The 16,038-nt window shown below is 35.8% G+C and overlaps 3 protein-coding genes across 3 annotated transcripts; 1 reads left to right on the forward strand and 2 right to left on the reverse strand.

Moving 5' to 3' along the window:
- Nucleotides 1-3,535, reverse strand: LOC110705818 (deSI-like protein At4g17486). The gene is made up of 3 exons (XM_021883752.1): nt 2,812-3,535; nt 1,525-1,812; nt 1-448 (listed from the first exon to the last, which is right to left on the reverse strand). The coding sequence occupies exons 1-3, from the start codon at nt 2,942-2,944 to the stop codon at nt 186-188; spliced, it is 684 nt and encodes a 227-aa protein (XP_021739444.1). The 5' UTR covers nt 2,945-3,535; the 3' UTR covers nt 1-185.
- An 825-nt stretch (nt 3,536-4,360) lies between these two features.
- On the forward strand, nt 4,361-8,484 carry LOC110705823 (uncharacterized protein At2g39795, mitochondrial-like). The gene is made up of 3 exons (XM_021883758.1): nt 4,361-4,858; nt 7,221-7,549; nt 8,111-8,484. Exons 1-3 carry the CDS (start codon nt 4,625-4,627, stop codon nt 8,268-8,270), a joined length of 723 nt encoding a protein of 240 aa, XP_021739450.1. The 5' UTR covers nt 4,361-4,624; the 3' UTR covers nt 8,271-8,484.
- A 3,213-nt stretch (nt 8,485-11,697) lies between these two features.
- On the reverse strand, nt 11,698-13,095 carry LOC110705829 (zinc finger protein 3-like). The gene has a single exon (XM_021883764.1). It carries the CDS (start codon nt 12,722-12,724, stop codon nt 11,873-11,875), a length of 852 nt encoding a protein of 283 aa, XP_021739456.1. The 5' UTR covers nt 12,725-13,095; the 3' UTR covers nt 11,698-11,872.
- Between the last annotated feature and the right edge of the window lie 2,943 nt (nt 13,096-16,038).

Below are 16,038 nucleotides of genomic sequence, written 5' to 3' on the forward strand. Positions count from 1 at the left end.
TCATGAACAGGAATTACATGGCAAAATAAGGAACTTGATACACTTGAGAGACTGCTGCATTGCTTTCACCAGCAGCTGGTAACAGAAACTATCAGCGAAAATTTAAAATAAATTGAAACATGCACCTTCTACCATTAATGTCTGCACCACAAATTTACATTGCAAACCTAAAAAATAGATGCTTTCTATGAAACAGCTTCCTGCTGAGGGTAAGCACAAATCAAAGACGAAGATGGAGGAACACAGCGTCTCTGCCTCCTACTTCTGCTAGCAGAAGCTGTAGAACAATCAGACAATGCTGCTGATGTAGAATTTGAAGGCTCAAACCTACTTGATTGGCTTCTTAATTTTTTCTTATCTACATCACTACGTGCCTTGCTTTCAGCCCTAATATGGCGAACCTTAGCTTCATCCAAGGCTGCTGGGAGAACACATTTGCACAGTAGACCTTGAAATTGATAGGAAGAAAGATGATTTAGCAAAAAGAAATTGATTGGACTTGGGTGTATTCTTTAGTTTTGAATACACAAGATTTCCATGAAAAACAATATTAAGATTGAAGCAAGTAATGAAATTTGCCTATGTAAGAAACACTTCACAGCTTGTTTAACCTATGTAACTCTGATTTTTAATTTCAGAATCCCTCGACACTCTAACATGGGTATTAATATTTGACACTTCAATTAATTTTTAAATAAAATAGCTGGGTCAGACACTTTTGCAGATATACATGTGTGCAAGTCCATGTAACACAAAGAGTAAAATAAATGGTGCACCCCCCTAACAAAAAAAGAACTTTGGCTAGTAAGGGACATTAACAGACACCACTAAGTAAAACCTAATTCTTGAACCACCACCCCCTCAGATTTTACCAAATCAATTATGATGTGTGGTAGAAAGACACGGGATCTCCTTACAATATACAGCTGAAACATGAAATTTCCTATCTAATAGCTAAATCTTTACCCACTAGCATGCATTGACTCTTAATACTTGTATTACAATTAAGAACTTTATATGACAAAATTACACCTTTAACACAAGTCCATCTTCCTCACACCAGATGTCAACATTGTTGGTCACAGCAAATCGCAAGGGAACCACGGCATTTCAATTTTAACAGCTAGTATATGGTCTAAATCTGCCTCCCTCATACATTTGTCACTATCAGACAGTGGGAAAATAAAATTTTATAGTCTACCAGATTTTGTAGTAATTACTAGAAACATGCTAAAACTTTAAAATGAAAAGAGATTTATAATAAACTGTGAGGTCATTATAGTCACACCACTACAACACACTTAGGTTTAATTATTTATTTGAGGGGCACTAAAATACATTTAGTTGAAGCATGACCCACACAACATTAATACACAATAGAAGAAGCACCTCGCAGTGGGCCTAAGCACAGAAATTCATCACCAAATCATGGAATTAACAAGAGCATGAGCAGGAAAACATATAAAATATACTCAAAGCACTGAACCACAAAGATGAATAAAAAATACAGAGCATATATCTTACCCAGTCGAGCTAGTCGATTGACCCAACTTGGAATTGGCTTTCCGGTTAAACGTATACACAGATCATTGCAAAAGTGGTTACAGTTTTTGCTAATAAGATGGTATGTATTGCCAAAGTACTCTTTGGATAGTTTCTCCATCAATGCGCGAACTTCTTTAGCACCTAAATCTGTTCTTCCTATCAAGATTGATTTTCGGAATGTGAAGCCAGGGCATTGCTTCGGTTCCACTTCAAATACCCCAGTCGTGGCATGATCATGAGCTCCAAAAGCATATTCAACGCCATGAACTGAAAAATTGAGCATAATTCAGTTTCAAAACCCAACATTTACAACAGAAAACAAGAGTAACAGATTCAACTAGCCATCACCATTACTATCTTAATATTACTGAAAACTTATAAGCAAGTTCTAAACACGCTCTGAATTATACAAACAAAGCAACGAATACATGTTATGGAGTTCAACATGGAACACCCTAGGTTTGGAATCATTTTACGACGTAGGCATCTATCTATCCACCTGAATTCCACTTATCCGAGCTTAATTATAGCTGTATAGTGTATTTAGTATCTATACCTTAACTGAACTTTAATTTCCAGGGAAGGTGAAAAGAAAATAAGCCAGCGCCGGTGATATTTCCGACAACAATGCTCCATGAATCAAAAGTCTAGCACACAATCTTTAATCCTAATCCAATATAAAATGCACAATCCTTATAATATCAATTTCACAAAGAGATAAACACTAAATGACATAACTTACACACTTCAGATAATTAGAGGGGTCTACACCATGGATCCACACAAAAGTACACTATCCTAATCCCAGAATTATAGCACCAAATTCCAGTATATCATGCAGCAGTATCATTGTCATCAAGACATTTTTCTGTGAAAAGCAAATTATGAAAACAACAACAAATGAAAATTGCACCTGGGAAAATAAATTTACCTAAAATATTATATTTCCTTCAATTTTCAGCTAATTTTAGTGTGTAATTACATAAATTCCCAGAAATTTGAATCACCAGATCTACTAAAAATTCCAGAATCAAAAACGTCAATATCCCAGAAAACCCCACCAAAATTCAAGCAAAAAAGAACCAATTTTCAGCAACCAATTACAAATAAGATAACAAACCAAAAACTAAATTTAAAAAATACCCATTATAAATTAACATAAATCCAAACAAACCCACATTATATTTTTACAACAACCGCTAAAAACAGATCTGAATCTGATTAAAAAATTTAAAAATGAAGAATTTAGGAGAGAGAAAAGATTACCTTGAACACCAGAATGATAGACACCAAGACCAAGCCAGTAAGCGTAGCCATTAATGGGGGTAAGATCGTACACATTCAAGTAAACTGGTACCGCACCTGTCTTCTTCTTCTTTGGTATCATTCTACACAACATTTTGCCTCACTCCCCTTTTTTTCTCTCTCCTAAACTCTCCTGTATTTTCTCTCTCCTACTGGATAATTTTTATACTTATATAATAAAATAATTCTAATCCAGAATAAAGTCTAATTGGTATTCCCAAGAAAAATTAAAAATTGGTTTTTTTAATATGGGCCAAGAAAATTAAAAATAAATTCCTTTCTGGGCTTTTAAAATTCGTAATTTACAGAAAGAGAAAGGAAACTGAATGATTTCCTTTCCTTAGCTCGAAAAAAACAACTCTGATTCACGCTCGTTTCAAACTTATTTGGTTGATGTTTTAAAAAAAAAAAAAAAAAAAAAAAACTTATTTGGTTGATAACATCGATACCGTCCACGTTGGCTCGGATGATATATTCCGATTGTTTTTATAGCTAAAAACAAGTTGCAAACTGAGAGTGAAAGATAATATTTGTAGAGGAGTTTTATTTAATTATTAATGGTTAAGGAAAAAGAGAAGAATGAATGGAACGCAAAATTTTAGTGAGAATTAAATTGTGTTCTCACTTTCTCCATAACTTAACGCTCAATCTTTGGTATTGCTTTACTCTTCCACCAATTCTATTTCTACACGATAATATTATACAATACGGAGTAGCGTATAATTCTGATTTATTTATGGTTTAATTTTGTTCCTTATTGGTTACTAAATGTCACATTAATTACATAGGGTAGAGGTACAATGCATATGGAATATCTGAATACTGTTAATAAATATCTGAAGTTTATAGGAGTAAAGATTAGATTGTTAGGCAACGATGCTTATATGGTGTCCGTGAAAGGTTGTGTACCTTGAGACGTGGACATAATAATGTGTATGGTACAGGATTTGCTTAATTTGAGGTTGTGAACTATTCTAGTCTAGGACTCTTAAGTCTCTATTCCAAATTAATTATCTTTGTTTGTTGGTCTAATATTATGTGTTCCTAGGTTTTAATTTCTTGGTCTTTTTATGGGCATTTGTGTGGGTGGTTGATGATACGTAACATATTGATCTAATTGTCGAGTTAGATTGTATGTCGTTTTGAGATGATCCACAATAGATGCCTCGACATGACATGAACCATTGGTTTTATCTAAAGTAGTATTGGGGCGTGATCCATGCATATACTAAACCATGTCAATTATGAAGAATTTTGGTTGGGCCATAAGCCATTCTTACATTTAGGCTTATGGTATAAACAAGATTTCATTTCCAAGTCCTTAGTTACCATCCACAAAGCATAATTTATCCCAGTGGTCGTTCAAAATTACCATGACCTACGAAAAGCATAAATTGCTCATTTGGCTTCCTGCCTATAAAGACAATCATAATTTCCTTATGTGGGTTTGGTTTCATGACTTGAAGGCCGTGTAATCTAATTCTACTAGAGGCATCATCTTGGTGGTAAAAGTCCCCTTATCCTTTTATCTTACTTTCAAGTATGATATGTAAATTTGTGATGAATTGACATGTAAGATGTGTGGATTCATTTGGTTGTTGCGCTACTCCACTCTTTTGTTACTCTAAACCCACTCCGATGGCTAATTGCCTAATTAGTAATTGGGCCTATGACTATTTGAGTATGGACTCGAGTATCCCAAAAATCAGAGTAAAACCCAGAAATTCAAAAACCCTCCTTCAACCTCCCAATATTGCTACAGATTCCTACTTCCATGGCTCCCCTCTTCAGAATATCCCGAAAATGTCTTCCTTCTTCATTCCCTTTCTCCGGCAACCGTCTATGTTTACCTCTTCTCCAACCACTTCGACACTTCCTCCATTCTCCCACACAAATTCGTAGTCACTCTTCTGAAACGACGAAGTTCCTATCACCGTTTGATTCCAACATTATTCGAATACTTCGCACTGAACTCGAATATCAGACTCAATATGCTCCTCCTCAAGAGGTATTATGCTCATATTATAACTTTTATTTCTGCAATTGGTAAAACTTTGCTATGTTGATTTATTAATTAAATGAGATTGCATTAGATGGTTTTATTTCAATTGGTATGGCAATTTTACATAGTTAATGAATGATTTTGATGGTGTGACTTGGGAAAGTATATATATCATAATTTTATGTGATTTAGGGGAGTAATAGAGATTGGGTTTGTTCTTTGTTGCAAATTGATGATTCCGGAAATTTATTGCAAGACATTCTTCTTTAGTTTTGTATGATTTTCATGTTTTATTGAAAATGTAGCTGATCAAATAGGTCTGATAACTATGGGATGGGAGGAACACTGATTTTCAAGAACCTAATATCGGTTCAAGAAGAGTGATAGGAAGTAGAAGATAGTTATACATAAGCAAAATCGAGTGATATTGGGTCTTAAGATCAAAGAAATTGAGTTTATGGATATATGCAGTAGAAATTCATGAATGTGGTGTTGAAGCTGCGAGATGAGTGAAACTCTATGATGAATCTTAGATTAAATGTTGTTATTGAGGTGTGGAAACATGTCACTTGTTAATATAGTAGCGTAAAAACCTTATTGGTGAGGTGTACATTGATGTAATTCTTTCACATGATACAAGTTTAGTTTATGCAATCATGTTGATGAATAGGAAGAAGTTTAGGTGTCAACCATGATTTGTTTAAGTGGTCATAGCAATTTAGGGGAATGTAGTAGCGTATCTGCTTATGTAGAGTGAATTGCATTATTTGTTTCATGCCCTTTATCCGAGACCTTCTGAAGTAAAGGTAGTGCTGCACAGGTGAATTACAGATGATGTTACTGATTATAGGATCTTTTTTCTGTCAGACACGTTGATGGTACCTCCTTTAGTTTCCATGGAATTGGACATGTTAAACGTTGGTTGGATGGAGCATAGGGCTTTTAATAGTAATGCGCGGGGATGGAATGATGGATGTGACTGTTAGTGTGAGAGCTGTTTGTATGAGCTCTTGATTGCAAAGCAGAAATGAGCTCTAAGTTGGAGGTCTGGTTACTGGAATTAGACTGCTCCAGTAGGATTGGTATAAAGGCGGATATAACTGTTAGCATGAGTTGTGGTTTTTACATGTGCTCTTTTTTGCAACTAAAGCAAGATTCAATGCTAAGTTGGAGCTTTAAAGAGAAGAGTTAAAATCTTGAGGTTTCATGCTAAGGACTTATGACTAATTGATTAAAATTTTTGGAGTGTAAGTTTAGTATCAACAAAGAAAAAGATCATAGTACAGCAAAGTTGGATTGGAGAATTAACTCTAAGTTAGTGCTTCTAGTATCCAAGGCCTATTGTAAAAAAGCTAAGAGATGTTGATCAAGATGTCACTCATATGATTTGTGCCGGCTGGATGCATCGAGAGGAGCAATGGGAGAATTTTTGGTGACTAATGTGTCTCCTGAAGTAAAGGATCATAGAACTGCTTAGGCCAACCTATTTCAATTTTTAACAAATCAGAATGTTGGGTGATCAGGACTGGTTAAATAAAGAGGGTGACTGGAGATGTGTTGATTGGATGTGTGGTAACGCAAGGAACATAGAGTCCACAATGCTGAAATTTACATTAAAAAAGAAATGAAAGTCAATTATGTTGGTCTGGCCATGTTTGTTTTTGTTGAGGGGTGGATGCTTGGTATGGGGATTAGAAAATTGGAATTTGTTGGCCTAAAAGGTAACTGAGCGAAGCCAGAGATGACATATGTTGAGTTGTTAAAAAGGACAAAGGCTTTGGGTCTCCTAAAACACCTGATGGTTAGTAGAAAGGAATGAACAAGGATTCATGCATTTGACTACATTCATGTAGCTGACTTCTTTTTTGGTATCAATGCTCTATGTTTTATTACCCTTCCCCCATTTGTATCAGATTTTCTGAAATGAAGATGGATGATCTTGTCAATATGATAGCATGCATTATGATCACACATATAGATCTTTAAGGTATGATTGTCATATGTTGCATGTTGTGGTTTATAATCGTTGGCACATTTTGACCAAAGTGAAATTGATCTGGCAACACATTGGGAATAGAAAATTTGACATGGACAAAATAGGAGATTAATATTGATGAATTTTTATCAGGTTATTTTCGACATATATTTGGGTTGATAGTGGATAGTGAAAAATGAACCATGGGCCAGTGTATCTGCTGGCATTTCATTCAACCATTAGAAACCTTGGGCAAAATTAGTCCTAAAAATATTCTAAAAACCTGTTCATTTTCCTAGGACAGCACGACAGTACAATCACATCGTTCCCATTGTTGCAGTTGTAAGAATGGCTGTTGCTATCTATCTAAACTTATTTTATCTGAATATGCAGCCTCCTGCAAGTTTCAGTTTCTTCTCCGTTGAAGACCGCCCAGGTGAGCAATATGTTAGGCTCCGACGCAAATTTGGCGAAAAAGAAGATATCAATATTGAGGCTACAATGTTTGATGGTTGTGTATCCGACCCAAAAACTGGGGATGATACCGATGGCGAAGATACTCGTCTTCACATAAGCTTGCTGGTTGACATATATAAGGGAGAGGGATCTGATGGATTGGGATTTGTGTGCTCTGCATGGCCAGATGGCTTGGAGATCATGAAAGTCTACATGCTTCATGGCAACAAATTGCTACCTAAAGCTCACATGGGTCCTAATATAAGGTACTGCTTCCTTTGCCATAATAGCTTCATGTGCTTAGCATGATGGTGTTTGATTTTGTAATTATGATGGTTACAATGATTATGAGCATTTTCTATGAGATTTTCCTGTTTTCATTATTTTCATAGTGGAAATGTGGAATAGCAGTAACTCCACCATAGTCTGCCAAAGATTAATAATTTTCATTATTGTATACTGAACATCAGAGATCAGTGGAAAATAAGTATATGTAATTAATCTATGTATTCTTAAGATTGGGGTGTGTTTTTTGAAATCTATTGCATATCTTGCTAGAGATTAGTGCTTTTATCTTCTCAATATTCATTGCACTCTACTCCGAATTCCAGTTTGAGGCTTTAAAAATGTTGCTTTTTTTCCCGTGCTCTTGATTGCTCAAAATTTTGGATTGTATCATATGCTGGTATACGTGACGTGTCCCAGGAATCTTATTGCAATGTGACTTAGGACTTCTGCATTGCCTAAAGGCCTGTGTTAGCTACTGTTTTAGCTTGGCTGCAGCTATTTTCTCTGTAATTGACACAATTATTGTTTTATTACTTCAGAAAACTGGACCCTAAACTCCGTAAGGCACTTCATCAATACTTGGAAGCAAGAGGAGTGGATGGTGAACTTTCTGTTTTCTTGCATCATTACATGGTCAACAAGGATAGAACCGAACTCCTGAGATGGTTAGAAACTGTCAAGTCTTTTGTCGAAATGTAGAGTGCCTTTCTGGCATCCTCGGAAGATCAAATGTATGGTAATGGCATTGAATTTACTTAGATTTAGGCGGTATAGAATGTTCCATTAACATAAATATTGTTCATAATATGCAATTTGTTGCTCATATTCTCCTTTTTAAATTTTTTGCTTATTGAATGTTGACAAAATTGATATATTTTGAGATCAATACATTATTGGTGTGATGACATGAACAAGGGCAATTATGCTAAATCTAAGTCAGATGCTACTCCTCATCTTGACGAGCTGTTAGAAGATGGTTGCGTTAGGTAATGATAGCTAGCTTGAGACTTAATTAGGCTGCTCTTACATTGGTTTGACTCATGACATCTTGGTGTGTGTCTTGGAATTGTGATGTTTGACACTGCCTTTTGGATCTTGACTTTGAGTTTATTTCAAATACTGGTCTCTTCCTGCTGGCTAAATTTGCTATGTTAGCTTTTGTCAAATAAGAAATTAGGTGACAAAAGCTTAGAACTAGAACTATTGGGATGCTAAGGTCAACAATTTTCTTCATTTGGCTGCATGTTAATCTCATGATTGCATCATTTGCCTGATTGCTGTACAGAAGCTTTACTTAACAGGTGAAGGTTTCTTAGCATGTTAAATATATCTTAAATCTATAACCGTAGTTCGAATGGGTTAGTTGATTTACTTTTTCTTTACCTGGTTTTAGTGGAAGTGGAATTGGTGGGCCATATATTATAGTGACTGAAGTTTGATGGTTTAATTTAGGGAAATCCAATTGTTTTAAGGGATATAGTCCCAGATACGATCATGATCACAATAATGTTTGCAAAACCTTTTTCACGAGTATTGCAGTTAACTTGCTACTGTGCAGCCTAAGATCACAGTTGTGGTATGCTAAATAAAACCTTTACAATGCAGTAGAGATGTGAAGGAAGGATGGTTTGTAATGGAAAATTGTAATTGATTGGGCTGTATATTTATTACATCCATTGATTGGGCTTCATATTTATTACATCCAAAGCTATAATTAGTTACTTACTGTTATATAAAGGACTGTTTTACCCTTATCTTTGCCCTCTTTTTCTGCCACCTTTTTGGAATTCCTTAGTCCTGAGTTCCCTTTTACTTGATACTTGTTCTTATTAGTTGAATCAGCCTCTATTGTCTGTTGATCAGAGCAGACATTGAAATCATGCGAAGAAGAGACTGAGGCTTTTCTTGTGTAATGAAGCCTACAAAATTTCTATGCCTTTCTTTAACCCATAAGAACAGAATTTTAAGTCTCTGAATGTGGTCCGGTTACGGACTTTGCAGTCATTTTATTTCATCTTTGGATCTGTAAAACCCTGTGTTATAATCTTCTGTTCTTTCATTTTTTCTTGTGTAATGAAGCCTACAAAATTTCTTTGCCTTTCTTAACCCATAAGAACAGAATTTAAAGTCTCTGAATGTGGTACGGTTATGGACTTGCAGTCATTTTATTTCATCTTTGGATCTGTAAAACCCTGTGTTACAATCTTCTGTTCTTTCATTTTCTGCTCATTGTCCTTTATTTCTCTTATTTGTTCAATCACTTTCACTAATGAAGGGCTAGTCACATTTCAGTGTTTGTTTCTAGAGTTGATATTAGTATCCAGCCTTATTATTGTTGATGATCTTATTGTCTTGTTGATTTCAATTAAGTTGGATTAGCTGAAAGCTGAGAATATCTTTATAGCTTAGTTTGAAATCAGCGAATTGGAAGGTATGTAGAATTGTAGATATCCCACTAGTTATGACATCGGAAGCTCTGTACCATTTAATTGTTTTGTCTATTCACGAGACTAATTCCTATAAGAGCTTTGATGTGGAAGCAAGGCAGCTTGAAAGTTGTATACGAAGTACTTGGATTTTTAATTGAAACTTAGAGGTGGTCTGTGGTCCAGGTTGGACATTGCCCATTTGGCTACTGGGTTCAGTGGACCAAATAAGCCCGACCCAGTTAGCCTCAGTTTATTATTATATATAAATATAGTGGCTCACTTGAACTTGTGTAGCTCCATTACTTCGTTGGCCGGTCACCAGTTCAGCTAGCCCAACACGCTGCCCATCTCTATGTGAACTATTGATATTGTTGCGTATATTTGGTGATAATACTAGTACAAAATTAAGGTCTGAAGTAATGCTTTGTGACTCTCTTAACTACTAACTGCATAATGTAGTAAACTAATAATTTATGGACTATGTTTAAGACCTGTTAGATTCTGCTAACCTCTCCACTTGCAGTAGGGTGTATCCGGTAAAGTTGCAGATAAACGGTCTGCAAGTATATCAACTTGGCCCTAAGATCTGTAAACCATTAATAATTAGCTGAGTGGCACAAAAATATATGAGGTTTCATCTCTGACATTTGCAGTTGTTGACGTTACTTATTACTTAGGAAACTAACACCAAAAGATTTGTTGTTGATTGGCTGCTGGAAAGTCTAAACTTCAATTCTTTATACAGCATTTCTTGTAGTGTTTATGCATTTCTATTTATGTTATCGTGTATTAGGCTGCTCGAGTTTCTGTATTGTCAGCACTGCTATGCTGATTATATGAATCGATGGAATGAAGTAAGATACCTCTACCTAGAGGTAGTTAGTAGGCCAGTAAGGGAAATCATGACCACAATATGAAGTAAGCAACTGTACTAGCCGGGTTGAGAGGTGAGGCAGTCCTGGCGGCCTTCTGCATTGTCAATAGTTAGTTTGAACCAGGCTTGTGGTGGATATCCTGCTCCCATCCCACCTGCTAGTTTGCTTGGGGGGGGGGGGGAGGGGAGGTGCAGTTCGAGCTGGTGCTGGGCAGGCCGTGACTGGAGACAGGCTAACCCGGCCATTGGCCTACGCTACCATCCCCTCTAGGGGAAATAGATTGATGGTTGATGGCATGATGCAATATCTAGAAGTCTATATAATTCTATCAGATGCCTACCTCTAGACAGTAGACACTAGAAAAGTTGGTAGAAGATTTTTCACTAGATATCACTTGCAAAATGCCAAATTCATTTTATGTTGGGTTTGGTGTTTCTACTCTTTTGTCTTCTATGAAAAATAGCATTATTAATTAAACATATAGACGTTGAATATAATGCTTCCTATGCCATTTTAAATGCTTTTTTCCTTAAGAGTTCTACTGTTGATTGGGACACTTTGCTCACAGTTTTTGGTACATTATCATCCTTGTATGTCAGTTACTGTCTTATAGTTTAAAGCAGGATGAACTAGATTGTTTATGAAATATTGAGCTGTTTCAACATTAAAGATTAACTTTGCAGATTCTGGCAGTCTTTGGTTTACAAGATTATGAACATGAAATTAAGCTCTAAATCTTGTTGCAAGTTGTGTATACGGAATCAAATTATGTCTACATAATTGCTTTATGACTCTTCCTACACCCAAATTAAGCTAAAAAACTTTCAAGGAAGAAAAATCATTTTTACCTTTTGTCATTAGAAAATTTACATCATATCATCCCAGGAAGTAAAGAGAATAATTAAGCTAATAATTTTCCAAGCATATTGTAGCAAACCCCTAATTCTAGATAAGAAAAGAAAATATTCCTGTAAGAAAAAAGAAAAAAAAATAGTTCTCAAAGCTTGAGGGATAGATCAAGCTTTGTAGATTCTTCTGAATTACTTTTAATCTGACTATCTCCACTCCACCAGCCGCCACTGGTGACACCCTCATCTACTATATTGAACCTACCAGCTCCACCTCTCGATGACGGTCCTGTGGTGGCGCTACCGTGGTAGGTCTCTGACACTAGCTTCCCAACGGCGGGTTGCTGTTCGATAGGTAACCTTAACCATCCATGATGTCCGTACACATTTCCAGAAGAAGACATTGTCATATTATTAGTAGGAGTTTTATGGATCATTGAGTGTACCTGAATTCCAAGAGATCTATTGGGAGAACCATGTAATGGTAATGAAGCAATGTTTGAGTAATTGTGCTGCTGGTGCAAGTAAGGATGCCCAAACGCTGCTGCAGTCGCAGCGATTGTTGCTCCTATTCTCTGGTTTCTTTTCGCAATTGTACGCTCTCGCTTATGAGCATTTTGGTGTCCACCTAACGCCTGCGAGCTGTAGAATTTTCTCTGACAGTAGTTGCACGAGAAAACTCTAGGCTCGCAGTTTTCTGATCCTTGGGGAGGAGATTCTGATGAACTCTGAGATGATCCTACGTTTAAGCAGTCGATGAGATTGAGTTCGGCGTTGAATTCATTACACGAATCTTCATTAGAAAGCATTAAATCTAATGGTATATGTGTCTGAGATACTGTTTCTTGCTCTGCATCCTGATCTTCTAGTTGTGCTTCTTTGCTTGCTTTATGTTGCTGATGCAGTGACCTATACAGGCGTTCTTGTGGCGGAGCTTCCTGTGATGCTGAGATCGTGCTCGATGTGCCCGAAAGGCATGGCTCTAGCTCTGCTTGTTCCATCAGGTATAAATGGATTTTTCTGCACTCCCTGCTGCTATTTTATACGAAGAATTGAATGAACACAAAGAATTCCCCTTTTTTTTGTTGAAGTTGTTTCTTACTAAGTAGTGTATTGGGTTTGAGTGTCTCTTATGTTGATCTAAGAGCAAGAGACTTATTTATTCACTCCACAAACCTTTTTTTTTTATTTGACACTGCACGTTATGCCTATATCTAATCTAAAGGGGCCTATGGCTAGTCTATTCATCTTATTTATATATTATTCTCATGGAATATGAATGTGCGCCATTTACTATGCTTGAAAACAATTAAATAAATGAGGGGAGAAGGGATGACAAACTCGTCTCCGAACGGATAAAAAACATTTAATTTTAGGGGCATTTGTGGATTTTCCTTATCAAATACCGAGATATATTTTGGATGAAATGGCTTCAAATATTGGATGTTTTTGTCCGCCTTTGAAATAGGGCTAGTAAGACAGCGACGAGGAAATTGTGTACATAATCGCTTAGAGGCTCTCTTGATTATTCCCTTTCTCATTGGTTAAATGGACCCCATATAAGTTGTAAAGATGCATATTTGGCGTAGAACTGGGGGCATATGATAAGAATTTTGGTTAGAGGTGATAAATTTTGATACATAAAATTTGTCACTAGGCTAAGTGCCTAAAGAGTGAAATTAATGTGGGCTTATACCTGTTGGAGGTTAAGGAGTGCTCTAGTAATGGGGGGACAAAGGTAACCTTGTACTGCAGATTAGACTATCAGTTAGAGGCAGCTTGTCCCATGTCACTTGGGGTTTGTTCCTTTTGTGAATTTTTATGAGGTGCCGCTTTTTTTGGACTTGGGGTGTTCCCTACATTAATTATTTTGCCACTAGCTTAATTGGGTACTTAATATTCATTAGCCTCATTGTGCACTTAGAACTAAATTAGTTGTTTACCTCAATTAAAATTATTGCTAAGGTGGTACCCTCTTGGATACTTATGATGACTTCTCAATTCCCACCAAATGAATCATAGAGAAGTGGTAGAAAGCCGAAATTTTCCATTGTTCATATTTTCTATCCTATTACATGTTTAGTTCCTAACATTTAATGCGTATCAATGTCTACATATTAAAGTGATGTGACAAAAATAAAATAGTTAGAACACATATATAGATACAAAGTAAAACGGAGGATTTGTGCTGTGATGTGCCTCACACTTAGATATTGAAGTGATTTTAGTAACAGTTCAGGGTGGTTGATCATTGTTACTAAAGTTAATGTGACAAAAGTAAAATTGTCAAATTACTATACAAATGAGATTGTGATTTCAAAATACGAGAATTCTTAGAGCCCCACACCTAGAGATTGTAGTGATTTCATCAACTAGTAGTTAAAGGGTGGTGATCACTTTGTGCTACTCAAGTTCAAGTGTTTAGGACTTGATGTTTAATGTTTAGTACTTCATGATGGAGGTCCCACAAAAAAGGTCTAGTTTACTATTAAACCATATATAGCAGAATGTTGCATATGGTAGAAGGTCAACTATCATTAACTAGTTTGGTCTAAAACTGTAATGATTGTCGGAGCACATCTTGTTAGAGACTCAAGATTGGGTTAATTTGGTGGACAAAATATTAGGAACTAATCGCTTTCTCTTAAGGTCCTTGTCCAGGAAATTTCATTGTTTCAGTTTTGTCTCCCCACTTCTTTTGTTGCCATGAAATTTATTCAAATTTCTTGCACATATTAAAATAAATCACCATGTGTTTAATCAAGAGTCAAAATTATGTGCTATGCGTCTATGCTTAATCTTAGATAACCAATCATTAATTCATTACTATAACGATTGTATATAGTTCATCATTAAGATTTGCAACGTTTACTTATATTACATAAACTTTTGTATAGAGGAACTCCTACTTAATTTCCGGAATTACCATAAAAAGTCAAATAATTTGTTTTCATTTCAAAACCACCCTTTTACCTAGCTCGAAAAATCTGAAAAGCACCATCATGTACACCATTAAACTACTAGAAAAACATACGTAGTACAATATAAAGTACTCTGTATCTAAGAGTGTATTATCATTTGCTTGTATTGCATCATTTCCATGCATATAAAAATAAGAAGTGAAAATGTGGCCGAATCAGGCAAGGCCATGTGTCAAATAATACATCTGACATATACCACTGCAATTGGGCAGTGCATGCTGATGGGTTTGTTTATCTTCTGATTCCTCGTTCATTGTCAGAATATGTATAACTAATTAGTATAATCAAAGATAGTACAATTTTGCTAATTATATTCCTAGAGGGAAGCATACTTGTGTCCTAACTTATTAAGCCTCTGACTAATTACAGATTAATGTAATGTATTAATTTGTTTGTTTATAAATTGTGTTATCTTCTCATAGATTGCCAGTTGCCAAATATTCTAATGGTAGTGGTTGTACTTACAGCATGCATCTTCTTTAGTCCTAATCTTATTTACTTAAAAACTTAAATTTAGCTATTATTTGGTGGGATACTCATCAGTTTGCACTCAAACTTTAAGGTTTTTTAAATTCATCCAAAAGTATGTATGTGCATGTCAGAGTGTTCTCTTTTTTTACCACAAATCAATTATTTAGATGAGATTTGTGGTATATTTTCTTCAGATTTGATGAGAAATTACCTATTTGAAGTGTCTTGGTTCATGTTGCTCTTTTGCATTTTAATATTATTTTGGCAGCTCAGACTTTTCTCTGTTTCATTCTTGTATCAAATGTTTTGACACCAGTATATTGACTGGTGTGATTACTTGAGAAAACGGTTTTCAAGCTCGAGTATTCATGTCTGACATAATATGTTCAAGTGTCCAACTTGTCTATTTTATTAAAATTTTATGATTTTGGTCAATATTATAGGGTTGAAGTGTCCTATCTATATCTTTGGGTGCCGGATATTTAACATGAGTATTTGAGGTAAAATAAAGAGCGAGACATAGGTCATATAAATTAAAATAACTTTTTATCTTAAATGTGAGACGGTTTGACCTATTACTTGCTTTTAATTATTAGAGACAGGTTGACACTAACTTTCAACTCAAGTAAGCTATACATCAATTGTAGGGAAGACATTCTCAAACAAACTACAGTGATTCCTTACTAGTTGATCTTAGCAGTTGCTAGTTAGAAACATCGAGTCGGGCGTTGAGGTGGCTTGGGTTGAATGAATTTGTTTGACTTTAGTCAGAGGTTGGAACTAAAAACGCGGCCCAATGAGACGCTCCCACGTGTCGAAAGGAGATGTGAGGGGTGTTTGTCGTATATCTGGAACACAGTGGC

This window comes from Chenopodium quinoa, unplaced genomic scaffold, assembly GCF_001683475.1.
Source record: "Chenopodium quinoa cultivar QQ74 unplaced genomic scaffold, ASM168347v1, whole genome shotgun sequence".
Lineage (NCBI taxonomy): Eukaryota > Viridiplantae > Streptophyta > Magnoliopsida > Caryophyllales > Amaranthaceae > Chenopodium > Chenopodium quinoa.